This window comes from Martes martes, assembly GCF_963455335.1.
Source record: "Martes martes genome assembly, chromosome: 4".
NCBI classification, from domain to species: domain Eukaryota; kingdom Metazoa; phylum Chordata; class Mammalia; order Carnivora; family Mustelidae; genus Martes; species Martes martes.
This window is the reverse complement of record NC_137891.1, coordinates 1,219,090-1,240,611: the sequence shown is the minus strand read 5'-3', so window position 1 is coordinate 1,240,611 and position 21,522 is coordinate 1,219,090. Positions and strand designations below refer to the sequence as shown.

Here is a 21,522-nt window from a genome sequence, read left to right as displayed (position 1 = left end):
CCCCTTCCATTTCCGTTGTACTTAGAATTTATCATAGAATAGCGGCTGAATTGTCCCAACGTGCTGGGGGCCCGTGGAGATGCCCGCGCGGCTTCCCCTCTGTAAGTCTGAGGTCACCTTGGGTGGCGGGTTCCTGACGTGGGGCCTGCTCGGTCAGGCCGGTCATGCACCCTCACGCTGTGGGACCCGATTTGCTGTTACTTATATTCCTGCTGTGTCGTGTTGGGACACTTTCGGCTTCCAGCATCCGAAGCCCGACTTTGGATGAGTGACTGGAATGGAGAGGAGCCAGGAACCAGAGGAGGCGCTGGGCCCGGGGCCTCTGCCACGCTCAGCATGTCCGTGCTTTCCCCCGAGTCCCAAGGTTACCACACCGTTCTCGGCACTGCGCCTGTAACGACAGCGTCCAGAGGTGGGGAGACATGGTCTCCTCCCATGGGGCTCTCCCACGCGTACCCGGAAGACTTCCCTCTTGATCAGCTGAGTCCTAGCCTCTGGGTGCAGATCAGTGACTGGCAGAAGGCCTGTGGGGACCTCTGTGGCTCATCGTGTCCTCCTGGCGTCTGGGCAGCATGTCTGCGTGCTGTGCCCGGCCTCTGCCAGCAGCCCCTCCCCGAGGTGCCCCCTCCCTTCCGTTACACCCCAGGGGTCTACACCTTCTGGGGCTGAGCCTGGCCATCCTTCCCTGGACAGGACAGGAGCCAGGGAGCGGGTACCCTGCTCCCTGCTCCCCAGGTGGTCTGGGGACAAATAATAAACATGTCACTCCCTGTGGCTGAACAGCTGTGTCCAGAGCCCACGCAGTCAGAGGCCGGTCCTCGTTGACGCGATCTCTGTCTGCACTGATGGGCCCTCTTGAGGACTTGTCGACGTTGTTTTCCCGAACACTCAGCATTTTTGCTACATGACTGACGCTAACTTTTAATCTTCATTCGTTTCCTCTTTGTACTTTGTGAATTTCTGTCATATGCGCACACACATAGGTATAGGCAGTAAACCCACCTAAGTTTACAGATTTGCCTTCGGTTTATTCCATTTGTTTTATTTAATGTAATTTACTTTCCAGTTACATTTTAGGTAATGTGCAGTTTGTGTTTTAACTTTCTTTCCATTCAAACCTTGTTTTAGAACGATATCCTCACTTCCAAATGGTTATGTTTTCCTTTGAATGTTTTTTGTTGCCAATTTCTAAACATTCGCTGTCTAAAACACGGGCTTTGGGATGGCTTCATTACTGAAGGTGCCCGGGGTCACCAAGCACAGCCTTCTGCTAGAACTGCTTAGCGAAGAAGCAGCCCCCCCTCCCCTGCCAGGGGCGACCCCTGTGACCCCTGGGGCTAGTGAGCTGTGATGAATCCCACGGTTCTGAAGGACATGCTTCTGCTCCCAGAGGGCTGTTTCCTAATTCCGGGGTTACTGCTTGACTTAGCCTCGGGAGGATGAAGCGGAAGCATGTCTCCCTTGCACTTGGCCTGGCCCCCTCCGCCTTCACCTCTCCCCTCCTCCTAACAGAATCGGGGGATAACTGCCCTGAGGTCAGGATGCCAGGAGGACGTCTGATTACATTATCAGGGCCGGAAAAGGAATGCACAGCCAAGTCAGGTGAGTCTGTGATTACTTTTTATTTTCCCTGGAGTTACGGGCTGTCTTGTTTTGCTGCTCTCCTGTGTCAGATGGCCAGGGCCGGCCAAGCGGCTTAGCTTACAGGTTTAGCTCCGCCACTGCAGGCCTCGCCTTGCGTTGGGGGGATGGGGCAGCGAGCCCGCGGGTCAGCACCGGGCTGCGGGCGTGGCGGGCAGCGAGCCCGCGGGTCAGCACCGGGGTGCGCGTGGGGGGCAGCGAGCCCGCGGGTCAGCACCGGGATGCGGGCGGGGGGCAGCGAGCCCGCGGGTCAGCACCGGGATGCGGGCGTGGGGGGCAGCGAGCCCGCGGGTCAGCACCGGGGTGCGCGTGGGGGGCAGCGAGCCCGCGGGTCAGCACCGGGGTGCGCGTGGGGGGCAGCGAGCCCGCGGGCCGGCGCCGTAGGGACCCCGGCGGGCGGGGGGGACGGGAGACCGGGTCTTCGCGAACCTGAGGAGCACCGGCCCGCCTGCTGCTTGTGCGTGTCTCTGCCCCCACGAGAGGTGTGCGTGCAGGGAGGCGAGCCCCGCAGGGAGCGCGGGTTCTGGACGGTCGGACTCCGGAAGCCGGTTCTGCGGGCCAGGCTGGTCCTGGAGGCCGCGTCGGTCCTGGACGTCGATTGTGGAGGCCGGTGCTGCGAGCGGGGGCCGGGTCCGGCTCCGGGAGCGGGCGCGGGCGGGGCCGCGGGCCGACGGACGGCGCGGGGGCAGCGGCAACGTCCCTCGGACGCGCTCCTCCGGGGGCCGGCGCTGGGGGGCGGCGCCCAGCCGCGCGGCGCACGTCCGTGGGGTCGGGCTCAGGGGGCCCAACACGCAGGCGCGTGGAAGGTCCGGCGGCGTCTGGGAGTTGCTTTTCTCCTTTTTCCCTAACTTTCCCGCACGCCGAGCGGCGCGGAGGCGCATGCGCGGTCTGAGCCCCTCCCGGCCGCGCGGCGTCGGGCCGGGCGGTTGCCAGGGGCGACCGCATTCCCCGGGGACTCCGCGGCCGCGTGGGCGGGGCCTGGCCGGCCCGAGCCCGCCTCCCTCGCGCTCTGGTTGGCTGTGGCTGCTGTTCGTTGGGGCCGTCGCGGCCGCCGGTTGGGCAAGGACAAGGTTCGCACGCTCGGCCCGGAGCCACGCCCCTTCAGCCGGCCCGCGCCGCCGCCCGGGAGGAGGGAACGGCGGGGGACCCGGCGCGGCGCCCGGGAGGGACCTGCGCCGGCCTCGGCTTCCAGGCCGGCACGGCCCGAGCGGCGGGCGGCGATGATCCCCGAGGAGAGGCCGGACGGCCCGGGCGCCGGCGAGGAGAGCGCGAGGCTGCAGGAGGCCGGCGGCGTTCGCAAGGTGGGTGCGTCCGCGGGGCGGGGGGCTCCCGGAGGCGGGGTCCGGACCCCCAGCGTCGGCTTGCGGGGTCGGCGGCGGCTCCTCGAGTCTGAGCGCGCGGCGGGACTTGCGGCAGCCGCGCTCCCCCGCGCTCCCCCGCGCTCCCCCGGAGGCAAGCCGGCCTCCCTCGGGGGAAACTGAGGCACGGTGCAGCGTCCGCGCCGCGCGCCTGTGCCGGCCTCCTCTCTTGCGGGTGTGGGGCTCGTCCCGTGCCGCCCAGGAGCGCGTGGGAGCGCAGGTACAGCTCGGTCTTCGCCGCCGCTGCGCGGGGCTGGGGGGCGCTCCGGGCCGGGTTCTGGGGCAGGTGTTGGGCTCTGGTGTGTGACGGCCCGTGGCCCCCGTGCTAGTTCCTGGAACCCCGCATGCCTCCTTTCCTAGCTTTTCCCTCCCTCTCCGCGGGGCGGCTCCCCTTTGCCCTGGGCACCTGGCTCTGTATTTGATGAAACTTTCCATGGCGGCAGGCAGGCAGCCGGAGCCTCCCGGGAGCAGGAAATGGCCGCAGGACTTCACAGCTGGACAGTTTGTCCTTTTCTCACTCCCCACGCACTCCTCCCCCTCCGCGGTCCCTAATCCTGGGGCCCCGACTGGGACAGTGGACCATTTCCAGGCGTACTGGGGAAGCTCTGCAAGGTGGGTGGGAGGTGGAGACTGGGGGAGCCTGTGCTGGGAAGGAGGGAGCCGCCCCTCTCTGCAGCCTGGAGCTTAGGCATTCCCTGGGGGGCCACCAAGAGGCGGTCACCATGTTCATACCAGGCCCGTGAGGGGTGCTGCAGGGCTCAGAGTAGCTTCTGGCTGGGAGGCTGCAGGTCTCCCCACTTCCAGCACGTCTCTCCGGGAGCACTGGACATCAGAGACCAGACAAACAGTGGGGATGATGACAGCCCTCCTTCACTGATGGGCTCTGCCCGGCGCATGGACCACCCCTATCTGGGCAGACGGTCATGGCTGCTGGCCCAGAGCCTGCTGGAGCTTTGCAGTCAGACTTTCGGAAAGGGAGGGACGTAGCTTCGACAGTGGCCTGCTTCTCCCTCCCCAGGTTCTCAGGCCTCCTGGAGGGGACGCTGCCCAGGGAGGTCTTCCTTGATTGATCACTCTTGAGAATGCTGGAGCGTGGGGGAGATATTGAGTCATAATCCAAGCTGGCCATCCACCAAGAGCCTTCAAGGTGGGAGGGTGAGAGGCCTTCTTTAGGGGGCCCTCCTTGAGGGCAAGATATAGCCCCCAAAGGGTGTGAAATTGCCCTGTGCCTAACAGTGGGGGGCACGCCAAGGAGGGACGCATTTTCTCCAATACGTGGCAGATGGTGGACGCTGCAGGAGGCTGGTCTCAGCACTGCATGGAGACACTTCTCTGTCCCTGTGTCAGGATAGGGTCCTGGGAGCCACTGGCCTCACCCCCACTGTGCTCAGGGGCCATGTGACCATCTTTGGGGACGTTGCCCAGAAAAGGTGCATTCTGAGAAGTTCTTCCTGGCTCCAGGGCTGGTGACTGTCCCACACAGTAGATCCCTAAATGGCCAGGGGGAGGCATGGTCGCGCAGGGCCCTGAGAGCTGCTCCAGCTCCCCGTCCTGGCTCCTGCAGGGACCCTCACATTCCCTGGCTGGATCCTCCAGGCACCCGTCCGCAGCGTCTCTGTGCCTAGGGACCCCTACATCTCTGCTTGCGGCTGCTGCATGGCTTTCCTGCCCCGGGGCCCCAAGACACTGGCAGCTGGCAGGATTGCCCCATACAATGAGGAGTCACGGCCGAGGTGGGCAGTGGGCAGTCAGGAGGCCTGACCCGCTGCCTGGAAGCTGAGCGGCCCTGGGCCTGTGCCTTGAGCATTTGCCCAAAGGGACCCCAGCAGTGAACAGCTCTCTGGGATGGAGCCCGTCCCAGGCTCAAGGTGCACCAGGCACCCCAGAGAACAAGCGGGCCGGAGAGCTTCCAGCGTCCCGTAGGCAGCTTCCTCGCCCTTAGCACCTTGGCAAGATCTGGGCTAGGTTGTCCCCGCATGGCCACGTCTGAGCTTATGCCAGAGCCGTGCGGGAAGAGTGAATCATGGCGGTTACGGAATGAAATTCAGAAGTGCGGGAGGACGCCTGGGGGACTCAGATAGCTAAGCGTCTGACTCTACATTTTAGCTCAGGTCATGATCTCAAGGTTGTGAGATCGAGCCCCGGTCACGCTCCACACTCAGCAGGAAGTCCGCTCAAGATTTTCTCTCTCCCTTTGCCCCTTCCCCGCTCCATGCGCGTCTGCAAGCACTCTCCCTCTCTCCCCCGCTCTCTCAAGTTAATACCTATTTTTAAAAAGATTTTTGAAAGCACATGCACAATCCAGGGAGCTGCAGAGGGAGAGGGAGAAGCAGGTTCTCTGCGGAGCCCAAAGCAGGGTTGGAGCCCAGACCCCGGGATCACGACCCGAGCCGAAGGCAGACGCTTCCCCGACTGAGACACCCGGGGGTCCCTCAGTCTTTTTAAAAAAAGTACCGAAGGCTGTGTGGTAAGCAGATGGGCTCCTCCTGCCAGGGGCTTCCAGAGTCCCATTGCACTGGTGCTGGCCCCACGGAATAGGGGCCCCAGCCCCAGCCACGTCCCCCACCTGCTGTGTTCTTCCTGGCCCGGCTGCCCCTCCTCCCCTCCTCCCGTGCTCCTGCCTCAGCCAGGCCTGAGCTGGCCGCCGCCATCAGTGGGGGCTGCGCCTCCCCCGCCTGCCAGTCTTCTGGCGCCTGGGAGCTGTTGGCAGATGCCTGGTCCGGCGCCTGTCACCCTCAGCCTCTCCACAGGGCTCCGACCCGCTGGCCCAGAGCCCGCGTGGGCGCCCACAGAGCCGCAGGGCCCGGGTCCGCCAGCAGATCACCAAGGAGCTACGGATGCGGACAGGCGCCGAGAACCTGTACAGGTGCGTGCCGCCCGCCACCCCCGTCGCTCGGGAGAGGGTGCCGCCCCCAGGCCTCAGCCAGCCGGGCCCGTGCTGGGTGATGAGCACAAGGCAGCCACCCAGCTAGGTGCCCACCCTTGTGGTCTGGTTTGGGAGAGGGACACGGGAGCGGATGACGATGGCTGTTGCGGGCTCCCAGGAGAAGGGGCTGGGCCTCCCGCCGGGCTCTGGGGCAGCGGTCACCGGAAAGACTCTCGGTCCGCCTGGGCTCCTGCCTCGCCGGCCCTCCCTGGCGGGGGTCCGCTCAGAGGCTGGCGGGGGCGGGTGTGTGGTGTGGGAGCCTCTGATTTGTATGTGGTGGCGCACAGGCACCGTTCAGGCTGAGATCTGACAGGTGTCCCAAGGTTGCGGACCCGGGAAAGTGTCCTGTGGGCTGAAGGGGCGCATCCCCGTGAGAATGGTGGCTGCACGTCTGCTCGGACCTTCACCCATGTCTCCCTGAGCCCGCTCAGTGGCTGAGGGCCCGGGAAGGTGCTCCGACCTGTCGGAGCCCCGGCCACTGTGCGGAGCCGGCCGACACGTTCTGGGACGGGGTCTGCTGGGCCCCAAGGGCTCCTCCGTTTCCTTGGCCGCCCTGTGTCTCTGTCCAGCCCAACCCTGCTCTCAGCCGGGCCTTCCTGGGGACCCGTCGGCCCTTCTGTCAGGTGCCCAGACGTAGGCACAGGGAGGGCCTGACCCGCCACCTTTCCAGGAAAGCCGATTTTGTGTCGCTGTGGAGGGCGAGCCAGAGCCTGCATCCAGGGAGAGCGGCGGGGGGAGGCCAGAGCCTGTGGCCGGGAAGGTCTGGGTCCAAGGGATGTGCCCTGGGCCAGAGGCGCTGTCTGTATGCGTGGACAGAAATCAACACCAGCTGTAGGGGGGACTCAAAAGAGAAGAGGAGGGTCGTAGGGTGGGTCCTGGACCCCAGTGCTGCCCCTCAACGGGGCTGGGCCCGCAAGCACAGCATGCTGGGGGGGGGGCTCTGGAGGCCAGGCCAGGGCCGCGTGCCGTCCACCTACAGAGCTGTGGCTTAGCTCACCTTGGCCTCCCCAGAGCCACCAGCAACGCCTGGGTCAGGGAGACGGTGGCCCTGGAGCTGAGCTACGTCAACTCCAGCCTGCAGCTGCTGAAGGAGGAGCTGGACGAGCTCAGTGGCGGCCGCGTGGAGGCTGACCGGCCCGATGGGTGCGTGCACGAGGACACGGCCAGCCCTGGGGGTGTGCATGTGCGCATGTGCGTGTGTGGGGACACGGCCGGCCCTGGGGGTGTGTGTGTGCACGTGCGAGGACACGGCCGGCCCCGGGGGTGTGTGTGTGCACGTGCGAGGACACGGCCGGCCCCGGGGGTGTGTGTGTGCACGTGCGAGGACACGGCCGGCCCCGGGGGTGTGTGTGTGCACGTGCGAGGACATGGCCGGCCCCGGGGTGTGCATGTGCACGTGCACGTGCATCCAGAAGCACGGGATCCGGGTCAGAGGCTGAGTGGGAGCAGGTGTGAGGGCACCAGAACAGCATCCGTGTGCCGTAGGGTGTGTGTCGGACGCGGATCAGAGTCGGAGGGGAGGGGTTCCGTGCGGCTGGGGACGTAGGGAGTGGCCCCTGGGGACAGCAGGGTCCAGCCTCAGAGACTGGGCTCCATGGCTCTGGTTCCAGCGAAGGCATCACTGTCCCTATGATCCCCCTGGGGCTGAAGGAGACCAAGGAGCTGGACTGGTCCACACCCCTGAAGGTGAGCGCTGACCGATGACCCGGGGCTCGCACCTGCCCTGGGGTGTGCAGGGATCACGGAGGCTTCCCGGTCCCAGCGTGTCTTTAAACAGATGGGGAAAGAGGCGTGGAGGGAGGCGGAGCCCGGGCTGGGCTTGCGGTTGGGCGGGCTTTGGAGAAGAGCCCCTAATGGGGGGCAAGGAACGGGTAGGCACGGCAGAGCCCGTCATCCTGCTGGAAGGCCGAGGTGACGACAGGGTTCCCTGACCCCCGCTCTGAGCACCCCACCGGCTGGGGGCCCTCCAGTCAGAGCCAGAGCCTCTGCTGCAGAACGCTCATCGGGGTTCGTGAGCCAGGCCGCCTGGGGGTGGCTAGCCTGTGCCCAGCGGGCCTCTCGCCTGTCCGGTGGTCGAGAGCACCTGCTGTACAGGGCCCGGCGAGGGACTCTGCGTCCCCGAACCCCGTGTCTGTGGGGCAGGGACCCCCCCACACCAGTCCTTAGCCCTTCTCCAGGGGCCCAGGGCTTCCCTTCCACTCCCCGTCTTTGCCTGTGTGGGGCTGGGTGACCAGAGAAGCCGGGCACCTGCCCCTCCCCAACCAGGAGCTGATCTCTGGGCACTTTGGAGAGGACAGTGCCTCCTACGAGGCCGAAATCAGGGAGCTGGAGGACCTGCGGCAGGTGGGTGGGCTCTCCCCCCACGCCCCCCCCGCCCCCCCCCCACCGCCCGCCACCTGGGAGACTAGCCATTCCCAGGTCACAAATGAGGGGAAAGGGGGTTCAGTCGGGAACAGAGGAGAGGGGCACAGGCATCTGGAGGGCCGGAGCCCCCGCCTGGGGCAGCTCTGGGGACAGTGGAAGGCACGCAGACGGCTCATACGTGCGGGGAATGGTCTGTTCTCACCACCTTCTGCTGGGCCTTTGGGAACGGCTGCTCTGTGCCCGTCCCCTCCCAGGGACCTTGCCGGGGCCCCTCCTGGGCTTTTCACAGTCTCCCTGCCCGGAATGGGGCCCACAACAGCCCCAGAGAGGGCCTGTGACCCCACCCTCCCCAGACCCCGGAGCACTCCTGCGGGGCTGGGACGTCCGAGGGGGCTCCCGGGGTGGGGAGTCCATGCAGTGGCCTGGCCTGGGTGCCGGGGCCCAGCTGGCACCTACCTGCAGGCCGCCCGGACCCCCAGCCAGAGTGAGGCGGGCCTGGGGCCCCTCATGGCCTACTACAACCAGCTCTGCTTCCTGGACGCACGCTTCGTCGCCCCTCCTGGGAATCTCGGGCTGCACTTCCACTGGTAGGGCCGGGCTGGGCGGGTGTCCGTGGTCCCCACCGACAGCTCCCCTGAGCCGTGGCCACGACTCCCGGCCGCTTGCTGTGGGAACTCCACCCAGCCTCACCCCGCCACAGGTATGACTCGCTGACGGGGGTCCCGGCCCAGCAGCGGGCCCTGGCTTTCGAGAAGGCCAGTGTGCTTTTCAACATCGGGGCCCTGCACACCCAGATCGGGGCTCGCCAGGACCGCTCCTGCCCCGAGGGTACCCAGCGCGCCATCGAGGCCTTTCAGAGGGCTGCTGGTGAGGGCGGGCTGCGGTCACGGTGCCTCTGGGGCATGAGGGGCCGGTGGGATGGCCCCTGCTGCACGGGGATCCCCCCCTCCTGGGGGTGTGGCCGGGCCACCCTGCCCGCCTGCTGTGAGCGCCCCTCCGCAGGGGCCTTCAGTCTCCTGAGGGAGAACTTTTCCCGAGCACCCAGCCCTGACATGAGCCCGGCCTCCCTCTCCATGCTGGAGCGACTCATGACAGCCCAGGCCCAAGAGTGCATCTTTGAGGGCCTCCTGCTCCCGTCCCCTGAAGCCCCCCAGGGTTGCTTGGCTCAGCTACGCCTGGCTCAGGAGGCTGCCCAGGTGAGGACCGCGAGCCCTTGTCCCGCGGGAGGCCGGGCCGAGCCGTGGCGGCTGCGTGAGCAGGAGGGCCTGGACCGGGGGTCCGTGCGGGGAAGGGTGGGGTGCCGCGGCTGTGTCTCCGGCTGGCTCCCAAAGCGGCTGTTGTCAGGACCCGAGGGTCCCGAGGCTCTGCGCCTGCGGCAGCACCCGTCAGAGCGGCGGCTGGAGCCCAGAGCCCTGAGCTGGGCCCGGTTGGGGCATGGGGTGGGGCCTTGCGTCGGGGCAGGTGGAGGCCTGGCCCCAGGGTGGGGAGGGACGGGGCCGAGGCTGCCCGGCTCATCCTGGAGCCCCAGAGGAGACCCCAGCCTCCCACCACGTGCGCCCCAGGTGGCGGCCGAGTACAGGCAGGTGCACCAGACCATGACCCAGCCACCTGTGCGGGACTACGTGCCCTTCCCCTGGACCACCCTGGCACACGTCAAGGCGGAGTACTTCCGCGCCCTGGCCCACTACCACGCGGCCTTGGCGCTCTGCGACAGTCCCCGTGAGTGCCCCGCCCGCCCGTCTTTGCCCCTTCGAGGCCCCAGGTGGAGGGGGCTCACCGCCCTCTCTCGCCCCAGCAGGGGCCGAGGCGGACTTCCCAGCGCGGCAGCAGGCCTTCCGTGGGCCCCCGGCCACACCGGAGCCGGAACCGTGGGGCGCTGGGCTGCCCCGGGAGCCAGAGGAGCGCAGGAAGCTGGGTGAGGTGGCCTTGGGTGGGGGCGCCCGCCGAGGGGCCCGAGTGCCCCATCCTTCCTGAGTCACCTCACCCAGGCATGCCTGGTGCCCCGGCCCGACCCCTGCAGGCCCCCTGCCCCCTCCTGCCTGTCCCCTGCTCGGGGCCGACACTCGGAGCAGGCCGGAGCGAGGCGGGGGGCCTGGGCGTGTGCGGGCGCTCACGGGAGGCCGCTCCTCCGTGGCCCAGCCTCCCACAAGGGGCAGCACACCCCCAGGATGGACCCAGAAGCCCTCGCCTGTCCCCGGCTTGCTGCGTCCAGGGGTGGGGGGGCGTGGGGGTCTGGTCCCCGGGGCCGAGTAGGGGCCCAAGACGCGAGGTCTGCCCTGTTCCGCGCAGGCAAGGCCCACCTGAAGCGCAGCATCCTGGGCCAGGAGGAGGCCCTGCGGCTGCACGCGGTGGGCCGCGCCCTGCGCAGGGTCGACCTACTGCAGGCCGTGCTGGCCCAGGCGCTGAGGCGCTCCCTGGCCAAGTACTCGGAGCTCGACCGCGAGGACGACTTCTTGGAGACCGCTGAGGCTCCTGACATCCAGCGTGAGCCGCCCGGCCCCTCGGGACAGGGGTGTCCAGCTTGCGGGCGCCCGTGGGCTAAGGCCTGCAGAGCTGTGTGGCCAGCCCTTGGGAGGAGCCCGGGGGGCGCGCTCCCTTGCTCTCAGGGTCTCCCTTGCTCTCCTGGTCTCACCATCCCCAGGGTGGGAATCAGCTGTGGCCTGAAGGCAGGTGTCCACAGGCCGGCTGCCCAGCATCTCGGGCTTTGCAGGAGCAGGCAGGCATGGCTGGAGCGCGGGGACCCCCAGGGGCCCCTGGGGTGGGGGTGGAGGGAGCAGCCAGGCCCAGAGGGCGGCGGGATGCATCCAGCAGGCTGCTCCTCGGGCCACGCCCTCTGCTGGGGCTGACCCAGGTCGTGGCCGCACCCAGGGCTGAGCGCCCACGAGCCCTGGGCTTCGTCCTGTCTTTTGTCCTTTCAGCTAAAACACAGCAGAAGCCGGAGATCAGGGCGCCAAGCTTCTCCAGGGTGAAGGTGACCGATATCTTTCAGCGGCTGGTGAGCACCCTGTGCCCAGGTCACCCCCTCCTCACTGCACACCAACACAGGCGGGCTGAGGACCCCGGACAGGCCGTGATGGCAGCCCCGCTCTGCCCAGTCCCTTTGCCGCACCTGCTGTCTGACCCAAGACGCAGAGGTTGGGTGGGAGGAGTTGGGGCGGCCCAGCCAGGCCACTGACACCCCTCGCCCCACCCCCAGGGGCCCCTCTCTGTGTTTTCAGCCAGGAACTGCTGGCGGCTGGTGGGGCCCGTCCACGTGACCCGCGGGGAGGCTGGCTTTGGCCTCACGCTGCGCGGAGACGCGCCTGTCCTCATCGCAGCTGTCATCCCCGGGGGCCCGGCGGCGGTAAGGCCCCTGTCCCGCCCCCGGGGCCAAGGTCCTGGGCTGAGCACAGGCTGCTGGCGTGAAGGGGGCAGAAGGGACCGTGGGCAGAGGTGCTGGGTGCCCACAGGGGACTCCCGACCTCCCCCGTCTCCCCGCAGGCAGCTGGCCTGCATGAGGGCGACTACATCGTGTCCCTGAACGGGCAGCCGTGCAAGTGGTGGAGGCACGCCGAGGTGGTGGCCCAGCTGAGGGGCGTGGGCGATGAGGGCGTGAGCCTGCAGGTGGTCACGCTGCTGCCCAGGGCGGACCCCCCCAGCACGGTGAGCCCCGGCGGCCCCGGAAGCCCAGAGGGCATGGGGAAGAGGAGGCTGCGCGCCGGCGACTCCCACCCCGGGGTGGCTTTTGGGCAGCAGCCACCCGCCCTCCGCGGGCCTCGTGCCCACCCTTGAGGATGCCTGGGGCCAAGGAGCTACAAGCACCGTCCCGTGGCCTTCACCCAGCCCCGCGTGGCGCCCAGTCTCCCGGGACCCCCGGCTCGCCCCTGATGGCCCAGCCACCCCCTCCCCGGTCACTCCCTGGCTGGCCACGGGCAGGATGGGCCAGGGGTGCTGACTGGGACTCATTTCTGTCCCGACAGCAGGGGCACCATCGGCCGGCCCTGGGGGCGCTTCTGAGGAGCCAGAAGGAGTGTGGGTGGGGGGCGCCCACTCCCGCACGGGCCGGCCCCAGGCCCTTCCTCGGCTGGAGCCACAAGGCCAGAGGGAGGCTGTCCCCACAGCCCTGAGTGGTGTGCCACGCTCCCCCCTGGGTGCCCCGCGCCCCACACCCCTGTGTGCCTTCCTGCAGCCTGAGGGAATTTCAGGCCAGTTTCCTGCGCACCCCCCCCCCCAGTGCTGCCATTAAAGACCATGTCACATGAGCCGTGTGTGAACCCGGTGTTGCAGGCGGGGCGCTGTACCCGCACGGGGCCCGTCGCAGCTGCTCTGGGCAGGGGTCGCTGATGCCGGGATGCTGCCTTGGGGCTACCTGGTCCTCAGTGGGCCCACTGGGGGAGGGCAGCCCCCCACCCAAAGGGACAGGGGCAACTAATAAGTCGGCAGTGGGCCCCTGCAGCACGGATCCTGGCACCCTGACCCCACACTGCCCTGCCCCGCCCCGTCCCCCTGGCCACACCCCCCCAGGGCTGGGTCGGCTGCACCCCACACTGGTCCTGTGACCCCCTCCACGTGCCCTTCCGCTGGCTCAGCCCACCCGGCACCCCTAACCCTGACCCTACCGCCCCACCTGCGCTCCGGGGCCCTCATCCTGCCCGACTCCCAGCCCCACGGCGGCTGTCCAGGCCTCCTCCGAGCTTTCCGCCCGGCCTGCTCACCCCTGCACCACCCCCAGCCCGCCCAGCTCAACCCACCCCTGCAGAGCCCTGGAGTCTGCAGAGGCCTGGGGGCACGGGCGTTGGCAGGGGAGAAGCCCGAGTGCGCGGTGGGCCTGCCTGGGTGTCAGGCTGGGGGCCGGCCTGGCCGGGAGTCTGCATGGCCACCAGGGGGCGGCCGCTGCCCGCTCGAGCCGCCGCTGGAGGCAGCGATTGGGGAGCGACGGCCGGCCTTGGGGGAGAGCCGGGAAGCTCCCCTGGCTGGGGGCGGGGACCCGTCTCTTCTTGCACACTCGTCCCCATCCCCTCTGTGGGAGCGGCACCGTCCTGGTCCCGCCCTGGTGGTAAGCGCCACGGGGCGCTCCGGGGAGGGCGGCCTTCTGGAGGAGGGCAGGGCTCCCCGCCTGCCCCAGCCTGGGCTGAGCATGGCCAGGTGCGTCCCTTCCAACCACCTGCTCCTCCCGAGAGAACGCCCCTCGCAGCAGAGCCAGCCAAGGTCACCCCAGCGCTTAGTAATTCAATTAATAAAACTGTGCGTCAGGGAGGCCATTACCCGCTAATCAGGGATGACGGGGCTGGCAGGTCTTGTCCAGGAGGGTACTGCGGCTCCCCTCCCTCCGGCGGCCAGTCCGGACCCAAGAGGGGCACACGGGCTGGGGGACCAGCTGGTGGGGAGGGGCCCTCGGCAGGGACGGCACAGCTCCCCACCGCAGCCCGCCCGCCCGCCGTGGCGCCCGCCTGGCCTTCAGCCCTGTGCCTGGGGCTCGTCATAGCCAGAGCCGCGGGGGCTGGGACCAGGCTCCCTCTCGGCAGAAGGGTCAGGAGCTTTCCAAAGCGGTGTCCGAGGCCCCGCTGCCCAGGTGCTGCCCCCCGGACTGGGTGCTCCTAGGGTCGAGTTCTCAGCTGCGGGAGGCAGTGCTGGGCCCGCCTTCATCCCAGGCCAGGCGGGGACGGACATCAAGGGGCATCTCCTCTACGGGCCGCAGCAAACCCCTTTTCCGGAGAGGGCCGTCCGCGGTGAGCGAGGGGTGCACCCCGGCTGGAGCGGCCCAGGGCCCGCTGAGAGCTCGCACCTTCTGGCAGGAGCTGACAGCCCCGTCCCGCCCGCCCGCCTCTCCCCAGGCCACCCAGGCAGCTGAGCTGGCAGCAAGTGGGTCCCCAGGCTCTGGGAGCTCTTGGGAATGAGGTCAGGGACTGAGCAGAACCCACAGCTTTGCCCCGGAGGTCTGTCGTGACCTGCACCCCACCCGAGTAGTCTTGGCGCTGACACCGAGGCTGAGCCTCCATGGGCCTCCCTGGGCACAAGGCCGCTCGGCAGTTCACGCAGGAGCCCCTGGGGCTGTCCGGTGCGCGCCAGGAGTCACGTGCAGGAGAGCCCACCTCGGCCAAGGCCTTTCTCAGGCGGAGCGGCTGCCCGCGCCCCCACGGGTGTGCCTGCCCGGCCCACACCAGCGCTCCCACCGCTCGCCCTCCGCCTGTGCTGTCTGCTGGAGCCCTCTCAGCCGTCCTCAGGTCCGGCCACACCTTCTGGTGCGGGCTCTAGCCCCGCCTTCCGGCTCAACCATGTCACCTGTGTCTGTGTCACAGGCAAGCCACGGGCAGGGACCACACCGTGTCCTCCACACATGCCGGGAATATCTGGGAAGACTCGGGGACCTGGTAGGAGTGTCACACGTGTGCCGAGGGGAGGGAGGGTCAGCACCCGAGAGTGGCTCTGGGAGCGGCGGCCCCCCGCCTCCCTCCCTGGCACCCCAAGCAGAGCGTGTGGGCGCGGATGGCCCCTTGGGACGGCTCATTTCCCAGAGTGGCCCCCCCTGGGCGGGGAGGTCGGGGGTGAGCGCGCACGGCGATCCTTTTTGCTTTGCCGACAGAAAACTGCCGAGAGGGGGAAAGGCAAACTCTGTTTCGCTTGGGTCAGCAGTGAGCCTCGCGGAGATTAATGTGAGCAGAGGCGCGGCGGGAGGGAGCCCTGGCGGCGTGGGAGGCGCAGGCTGGGATGGACGCGGAGTGGGGGCAGGGTTGGCCGTCCACACCGGAGAGTTGGGGGCGTGGGGGGGCCGTGGGGTGGGGGTCCCTGGCCTACGCTCCCTTGTCCCCTCCGCACTCACCCCCCTCCAGGTCCCAGCTCACCCCACCCCTACCGGCTCAGCGTGGGCACCTCCTAGGCAGCCTCAGTCGGCCCCCCATCCCCTAAGGGGCAGAGTCAGTCCCGAAGCCTCCAAAGCTGGGCCATTCCGCAGCCAGGAGGAGCCCCGACGAGAGGGTGGCCTTCCGGCTCTCGCCCCTTTAGACCCTGACCCCCAGAGTTAAGACCACAGGAGGCGGCCCTTGGGAAGCCCAGCGTGGGTTTGTAAGGTGGTAAGATGCCCTGAATGCGCCCAGCTGTCTGGGGCCATCCAGGGTGGTCCCCAGGCCCTGGAGTTCCAGAAGCGGGGTGTGTGGGAGGTGGTAAGTGGGAGAAGCAGCGGGAGAGCTCGGTTTACTGGCCCAGAGGTGGTGCAGGGGGGAGGTGGGGCTCCAGAGTCAGGGTCCAGAGAGCCCGCGACCGCGGTACTGCCCCTCGCAGGACCATTGCTGGAGAAGTTGCCATCAGCCAAACTTGCTCCCTGACTGCAGCGGGCTCAAGGGTGATCCCGAGAGATGTGTCCCCCCAGAACCCGTGTACCTGTTTGGACAAAGTCTTTGCGGGTGTCATCGAGGAAAGGCTCTCTGTATGAGGTCCTCCTGGTGACCCAGGCAGGCCTAAGCCCCGTGACACGGTCCCTGTAGGAGACAGAAGAGGGGACCCTCGTGGAGTGGGGGGACCGCAGGGCTGCGACCACCAGAAGCTGGGGGGACGGGACTTGGGGCCCCGAGAACTCTGACTTCAGACTTTAGGCACCAGAACGGGGGAGAACACGTTCCCGTGGTGGTTAAAGTCTCCAGGTTCATGGTCATTTATTAGATGGGCCCCAGGAAGCCAGGGCAGCAACCTCACACGTGCCCTCACGCTTCTGGGCCTTGGTGTGCCCTTCTGGAGGCTGGGACATGACCCGCGCTGCATGGCGGGCTCAACCCAGGCTGCCCAGGAGAAACACAGCCCATGCGTGGGCCATGGGCCGAGGGTGGGGAGCACTCGCTGATGATCGGGCCTCCTTCTGGCTGGGCCTATGGCATTGATCCAGGCCCCGCTGGAGGCTGCTGGGGCAACTCCTCCTCGTAGGAGAGCGAGCCTGGCACAGAGGGGCCTGGGCTGGCAGCTGAGGGATACGGGAACAGGCACCAGGGACAGGGACAAGCACGGTCTTTAAAGCCGTGACCCCCATGGCTGCTGAGTCCTCGGCCCGGGCCGTGCGATCACTCGGGGCCTGAAGCCACAAGAGCCTCCGAACAGCCCAGCCCACGCCCCAGCCGTGTGTGTTGGGGGCTGAGGCCTGGGGGCCACCCAGGTTCAGCGCAGCGCCCCCCCCACACATGGAGCCCCGCGGCCAACCCTTCCAGCTCCACTCTCTTGCTCCGTGGCCGGGGGTCTGTGCCCTCACCTGGCATGCAAGCGAGGTGACCTCGCCAAACTCGCACGTGGACAACAGAGCCATCTGGGACCATCTGAGGAAGGGCAGCGCAGGTGCCGAAGGGCCCGAGTCGAGGTCTCAGTGCTGCGTGCGGCTCTCTGGGTCCTGGAGAAGCTGGGCTGGGGCCTGAAGGGGAAGCCGGCCACCGAGGGCAGGACTCGGCCCAAGACCCTCACTGGAAGGGGCTCAGGTGGGTTCAGACCCCAGAGGGCAAGGTGGTGGCCGGTGTGGGCAGAAAAGAGCCCCGAGTATCCTAGCCGAGGCTGCCCCCAGTCGGGAATGGGGAAGTAGTGCAGCGGGAAGATGGTACAGGCGGCGGGAGGTGGTGCAAGGGGAGGTGGTGCGGTGGGGGCGGAGGGGCCAGAGAGGAATGTCCGCCGACCCATGTGGCCACCGGCTGAAGGATGGGGACGCCTCAGGAGGGGCTTGGGCCCCCCGGGGAGGCGCGGGCTCAGTGCTGCTGTCCTAGCAGGGGCAGGGCGGGCCTGGCCAGGGTACAGAACACGTACGGGCCAGAGAGCGTTGGGTTTTGCCCCTACTGTCCATGGGCGTCTCCATTTCCCAGCCCCAGAAGGAGACAGGGTGAAGGGCTGACCCCAGGCTCCCTGCGTGTCCTCCCGCCCACGGCCGCCTGTCTGTGGCCAGCTGCCTCCCGGTGCGAGGGAGAGGCGGTGGAGCTCCAGGACACGGCCCTCGGGCATACCATTCGGGCCATCGGGAAGCCACAGTCCCCAGGGGACAGCCCAGAAGTCCCCCTGCCCCACCCCTACTTGCATCTGCTGAACCACCTCTGCTGGGGTGGGGGGCAGGGCAGACCCACCAGCCCCGGGGCGCCCAGAGTCCCCTGGGGGCCAAGGGTCCGTTGGGGGTAGCGGGACAGAGAGGATGGTGACTTGCCTGAGTTCTCAGTGACCCAAGCAGACCCAGTGCTTTGACCAGTTGGGGACGACCTCTTGCCTCTGGGGCCGCTCCTACCTGCCCCCCCAAGGAGCACGTGCCTTCCAGGCAGGTGCCAGAGGCTGGCTGTGCGGGGCCTCTGACACTCTGACACTACTGCGGATGGGTCCCCGAGCCCCAGCCCTGCCCCCCACGAGGCTGTTCCCTACCCCCGACCCCAGTTCAGTTCAGGGTCCCGAGCCCTCCCCCTCCTTGCCCTGCTCCTGCCGCTGGGACCCGCCTCCTCCACCACCTCGTCCCTCTGCCTTCCCAGTCTCACCTCTTCTGGGAGCCTGGACTCTCACTGGCTCCTTGGCTACCCCCCGGAGCCTGAGATTGGGGGTCAGGAGGCATCCTCCTCACAGGCTCTGGGGCGCCCCTCGCCCAGACTGCAGAGAAAGCAGCTGGGAACGTGTGTCTGGGCCTCAGTTTCCCTGCCTGAGTTCACACTGTGACAAGAGGCTGTGGGGAGCCCTGCTGGAGGAGGACGGTGTCCCCTGGGAGTCCTGACTCCCTCGTGAGGAGTCATGCTCCTGACAGAGTTCCTCCCCACGTCTCAGGTCGTCAGCCCCCCCATCGCGGCCCCACAGATACCGTGTCGGGCTCGGGTCCACGCACGTGTGTGCACACGGACACACGCGCACGGCCTGGGAGGACTCAGTCGGCTCCAGGGAGGGAGGAGGGACCCTCCTTGCTCACCGCGTCCTCCCCCAGCAGAGCTGGCCATGGCGGGGCAGCAGACTGGTTCCTTCAGAGGAGCGGAGTGGGGCGGGCCTCAGCCTCCTGCCCCTCTGCCTCTCCCCTCCCCTCCCCTCCCAAGCTTGGGCTGGGTGTGGTCAGACTGATTCCAGGAGGTCACGCAGATCTGAGATGGGGTCAGCTCAAACCAGGACCCGCTAGCCCTGGACAAGGGTTGTGGGGCGGGGCCTGGGGCGGGAGGGTCACCTGAAACCTTGGGAAACAGAGAAGGGACAGTCAGGCTGGAAGGTCTGAGGGGTGGAGGGGGAGATGGCAGGGAGCGACCAGGGGAGCAGGAGGATAGGAGCCCTGCTGAGGTGCGAGCGGGGGCCGCGGGGCTTGTCTGGAGGATGGAGAGGCCCAGGCTAGGCTGGTAGGAGGAGGCTGGTCCGAAGTCCTGGGCAGGTCCCATAAGCGGTCAGGACTCAGCAGGACACCCCTTCTGGGAGCGGGTGTCCCCCTCGTCCTCCTCCTGGGGGGCGCGCACTGTCAGCAGCCTGCGGCGGCTCGGAGGCCCAGGCCCGCCCCGGGAGAGTGCCCTCCGGGGTGGCCGCGGCTCCAGGGGCCATACATAATGCAGGATTTACCTGGAGATGATTGGCAGCCCCCAGCCTCCTCCGCTCCCCCGCCTCCCCCCACCCCTACCCTTCCCTGCCCGACGACGAGCCAGACGTGCATTAAGGCAAGAGTGACTTATCGAGCTGTCAGGAGGAGCGTTTTAAGACAGAATTATAGGGGAGAGGAAAGAGATTTTTACCAAATTAATGAAAAATCAATCTGGCCTCAAAAATCCATTAGGCTTCATAATGTGCCGGTTACAGGCTGAACCGTGCAGTCCGACGGCCTCCGTTAAATACCGCGGCGCCCCCTCCCACCGGCCATTCGTTACCGCACGGTGCTTAGTTCTGAGACAGACACCTGCCGCCCCTGTGCCCAGGCACCCGGGCTCGGCCGGTCCAGGGCTCCTGACCCCGGAGCCCCTCGGAGACCCCAGCCCTGGACCCCGTCCGGCAGAGTCGGGCGTGGGTTCCCCCAGTACACAGACCCCGGGGCCCCCAAAGATTGGGCAGGGAAGGTGGGATAGACAGGGTGGGGAATGCTGACCACTGGGCGGACGCCCGTGGTAACTGCCACAGGGGCACAGGGGCTGGCTGGGTGATGGCGACGGGGGTCCGTGGCCCGGGGTCTGCGGCCCCGAGGGTCAGTGTTGCTGCTGACAGTACTGCTGGCCGTGGATGCGGGCTGCGGTCACAGGCCCCGCAGCTGTGGTGGGCAGGTGTGTTCCTCCCACGACACGGGTGGCAGCAGGGCTCGGACCTCACACGCAGCCTCGTGGGGGGCGGCCAGAGGCCCAGGGCTCCGTCACTCCGTGGAGGCCACAGGGACCCGGGGCTGGGACGGCAGGCAGGGTCTGGCTGACCCGGAACTCGAGCACTTGGAGCGGACGCCAAGAGGCAGGGGCCCGGCGCAGGAGTGAGGTGCTGAGACCCTCTGCACCGAGTGCGGGGTCTGTGCTGGCCGGAGGCTGGATCAATTCTCTCTGAGACGTTGCCATCTCTCTCCTTCTCATCCCTTAAAACCGTGCATCTGTCAGGTGACCCCCTCCCACCCTGAGTCCTCTCAGTGAGGCGAGGCCAGCTGCCCTCCTGTCCCCTATCACCCACCTCCCTCAGGCCGGGTCCCAGGCAGGCAGGACCCCGGGGAAAGCCCGGGACCCACCTACCAACCTGGGTCTGGCTACGGGAGGCCACGTGCACAGGACCTTGCTGCTGGGAGGGGGTCCTCAGGGGTCTCCACTGTAAGCCTGACTTGGCCCTGAGGCGTGAGCACATAGGACAGGGGCCGGCGTGGCTCCCCAGCCCTACAGGGCCTGGCCGGGGGGTTGGCGCACTGGGGGGCTGGGGCACAGCTCCCACTGCGCACCCACCACTCGCCCGGCCCCTGGAGCCAGACAGTCTGGTGGCGGCAGGCTGTGGTTTTGTGGACCAAATCCCAATTCATTAGTGGCATAGGTTGGGGCAGGAGGGTGGGTGTGGGCAGGGGGCCGAGGCCCCGTCTGCGGTTTTCCGGGTGGCCTGGCCGCCTGGCTCCGGAGGCCTCCAGACCCCACTGGGCGAACCTGCCCCCAGTGATCAATCTGGCGGACAAAGCGCGCCAACCGTGAATCACCAGGAATCACTCGGGCTGGCAGAGGACCGGTCGGTCGGGGGTGGGGCCGTACGGAGGCCGGCCCAAGGTGACCGGAGCCCGGTCCCGCCTCTGAGGGGCACCCAGGAGCCGTGGGGCCAAGGCCACAGCCCCACCCTTTCCCTGGCCTGGCGTCTCTGCTGCTCTGTTTCTGGGTCTCTCCATGGGTGCTCCCTGCCTGGTGGGTAGCCTTGTCTCATCGTGGCGCACACGTCCCCTGCCCGCTGCCCACCCCCAGCCGGGCCCCCTTCCCTCGCACCTTCCAAGGGGGACATCTGCACTTCCTCACACCTAAGAAGGACTCGGGGGCCCCAGGCCATCAATGCAGGAGGGAGTCAGGCCTTTCAGGTAGGGGAGCCCCAGAGAAGAGGCCAGCAGCACGCCCGCCAGGTGCAGGGGCTAGAGCCCCATTCCTTGCTGGGGTGAGGGTCCCCCTGCCCAGCAGAGACCATGCTCCGGGGACCTCCTGGGACCTCCTGGGACACCCACCAGGCCTGGGAGCTGGGCCGCTGCACCAGAGGAACGCCAGCCTCCCAGGGCCGGGCAGGCCTCCGCTCTCCCCACGGGGACCCTGCCAAGGCAGCATCGGGGCCCCCCTGGCCCCCGCGGTGGGCCCAGCAGAACACAGCGGGGGCGGGGAGGGACGTTCATCTCTACCTCTGTACACAACCCCAATAATGCTGGAAGGGCGGCCCCCCAGCTCCCTCAGGTTGCCTCCTGGCCAGCGTCCGTCCATCCGATCAATGGCCAGGCACGTCCTGAGCCCGGGGCGGATCTGCTGACCCAGGCGGCTGGCCTGCCCCATCCTGTCCATGTCTCATCGATAGCGAATCATCCGGCTGCTGTCCTCAGCCCCCTAGGGAGCCGCGGCAGGACCACGGCCGGGGCCCCGCAGCCACCAGGCGGGCGCGGCCCTGAGAGCAAAGCCGGTGCCAGCAGGAGAACCCCCAGCCTCCCCACCCCACCGGTCTCGCAGTTTCTCATGTGCTGGGGCCCATCCAGGCTCTGGGGGGTGGGGGGACAGGGTCCGGATACCCCTCCCTCTGCCCAGGGGCATCTCAGGTCTTCGCAGGATCCGGAGCAAGGCACCCTGGATGGCGAAGCCACTGCCAAGCCTAGAGCACAGCTGA

The 21,522-nt window shown here is 67.9% G+C and overlaps 1 protein-coding gene across 1 annotated transcript; it reads left to right on the top strand.

The window, feature by feature from the left end:
- Positions 1-2,861: 2,861 nt before the first annotated feature.
- On the top strand, positions 2,862-12,529 carry RHPN1 (rhophilin Rho GTPase binding protein 1; the record flags this gene model as incomplete). Its single annotated transcript, XM_080802237.1, has 15 exons — positions 2,862-2,942; positions 5,750-5,865; positions 6,937-7,068; positions 7,536-7,611; positions 8,191-8,268; positions 8,752-8,876; positions 8,990-9,156; positions 9,292-9,485; positions 9,852-10,008; positions 10,088-10,204; positions 10,579-10,773; positions 11,208-11,284; positions 11,486-11,632; positions 11,770-11,931; positions 12,249-12,529. The coding sequence occupies 15 exons, from the start codon at positions 2,862-2,864 to the stop codon at positions 12,393-12,395; spliced, it is 1,971 nt and encodes a 656-aa protein (XP_080658363.1). The 3' UTR covers positions 12,396-12,529.
- Between the last annotated feature and the right edge of the window lie 8,993 nt (positions 12,530-21,522).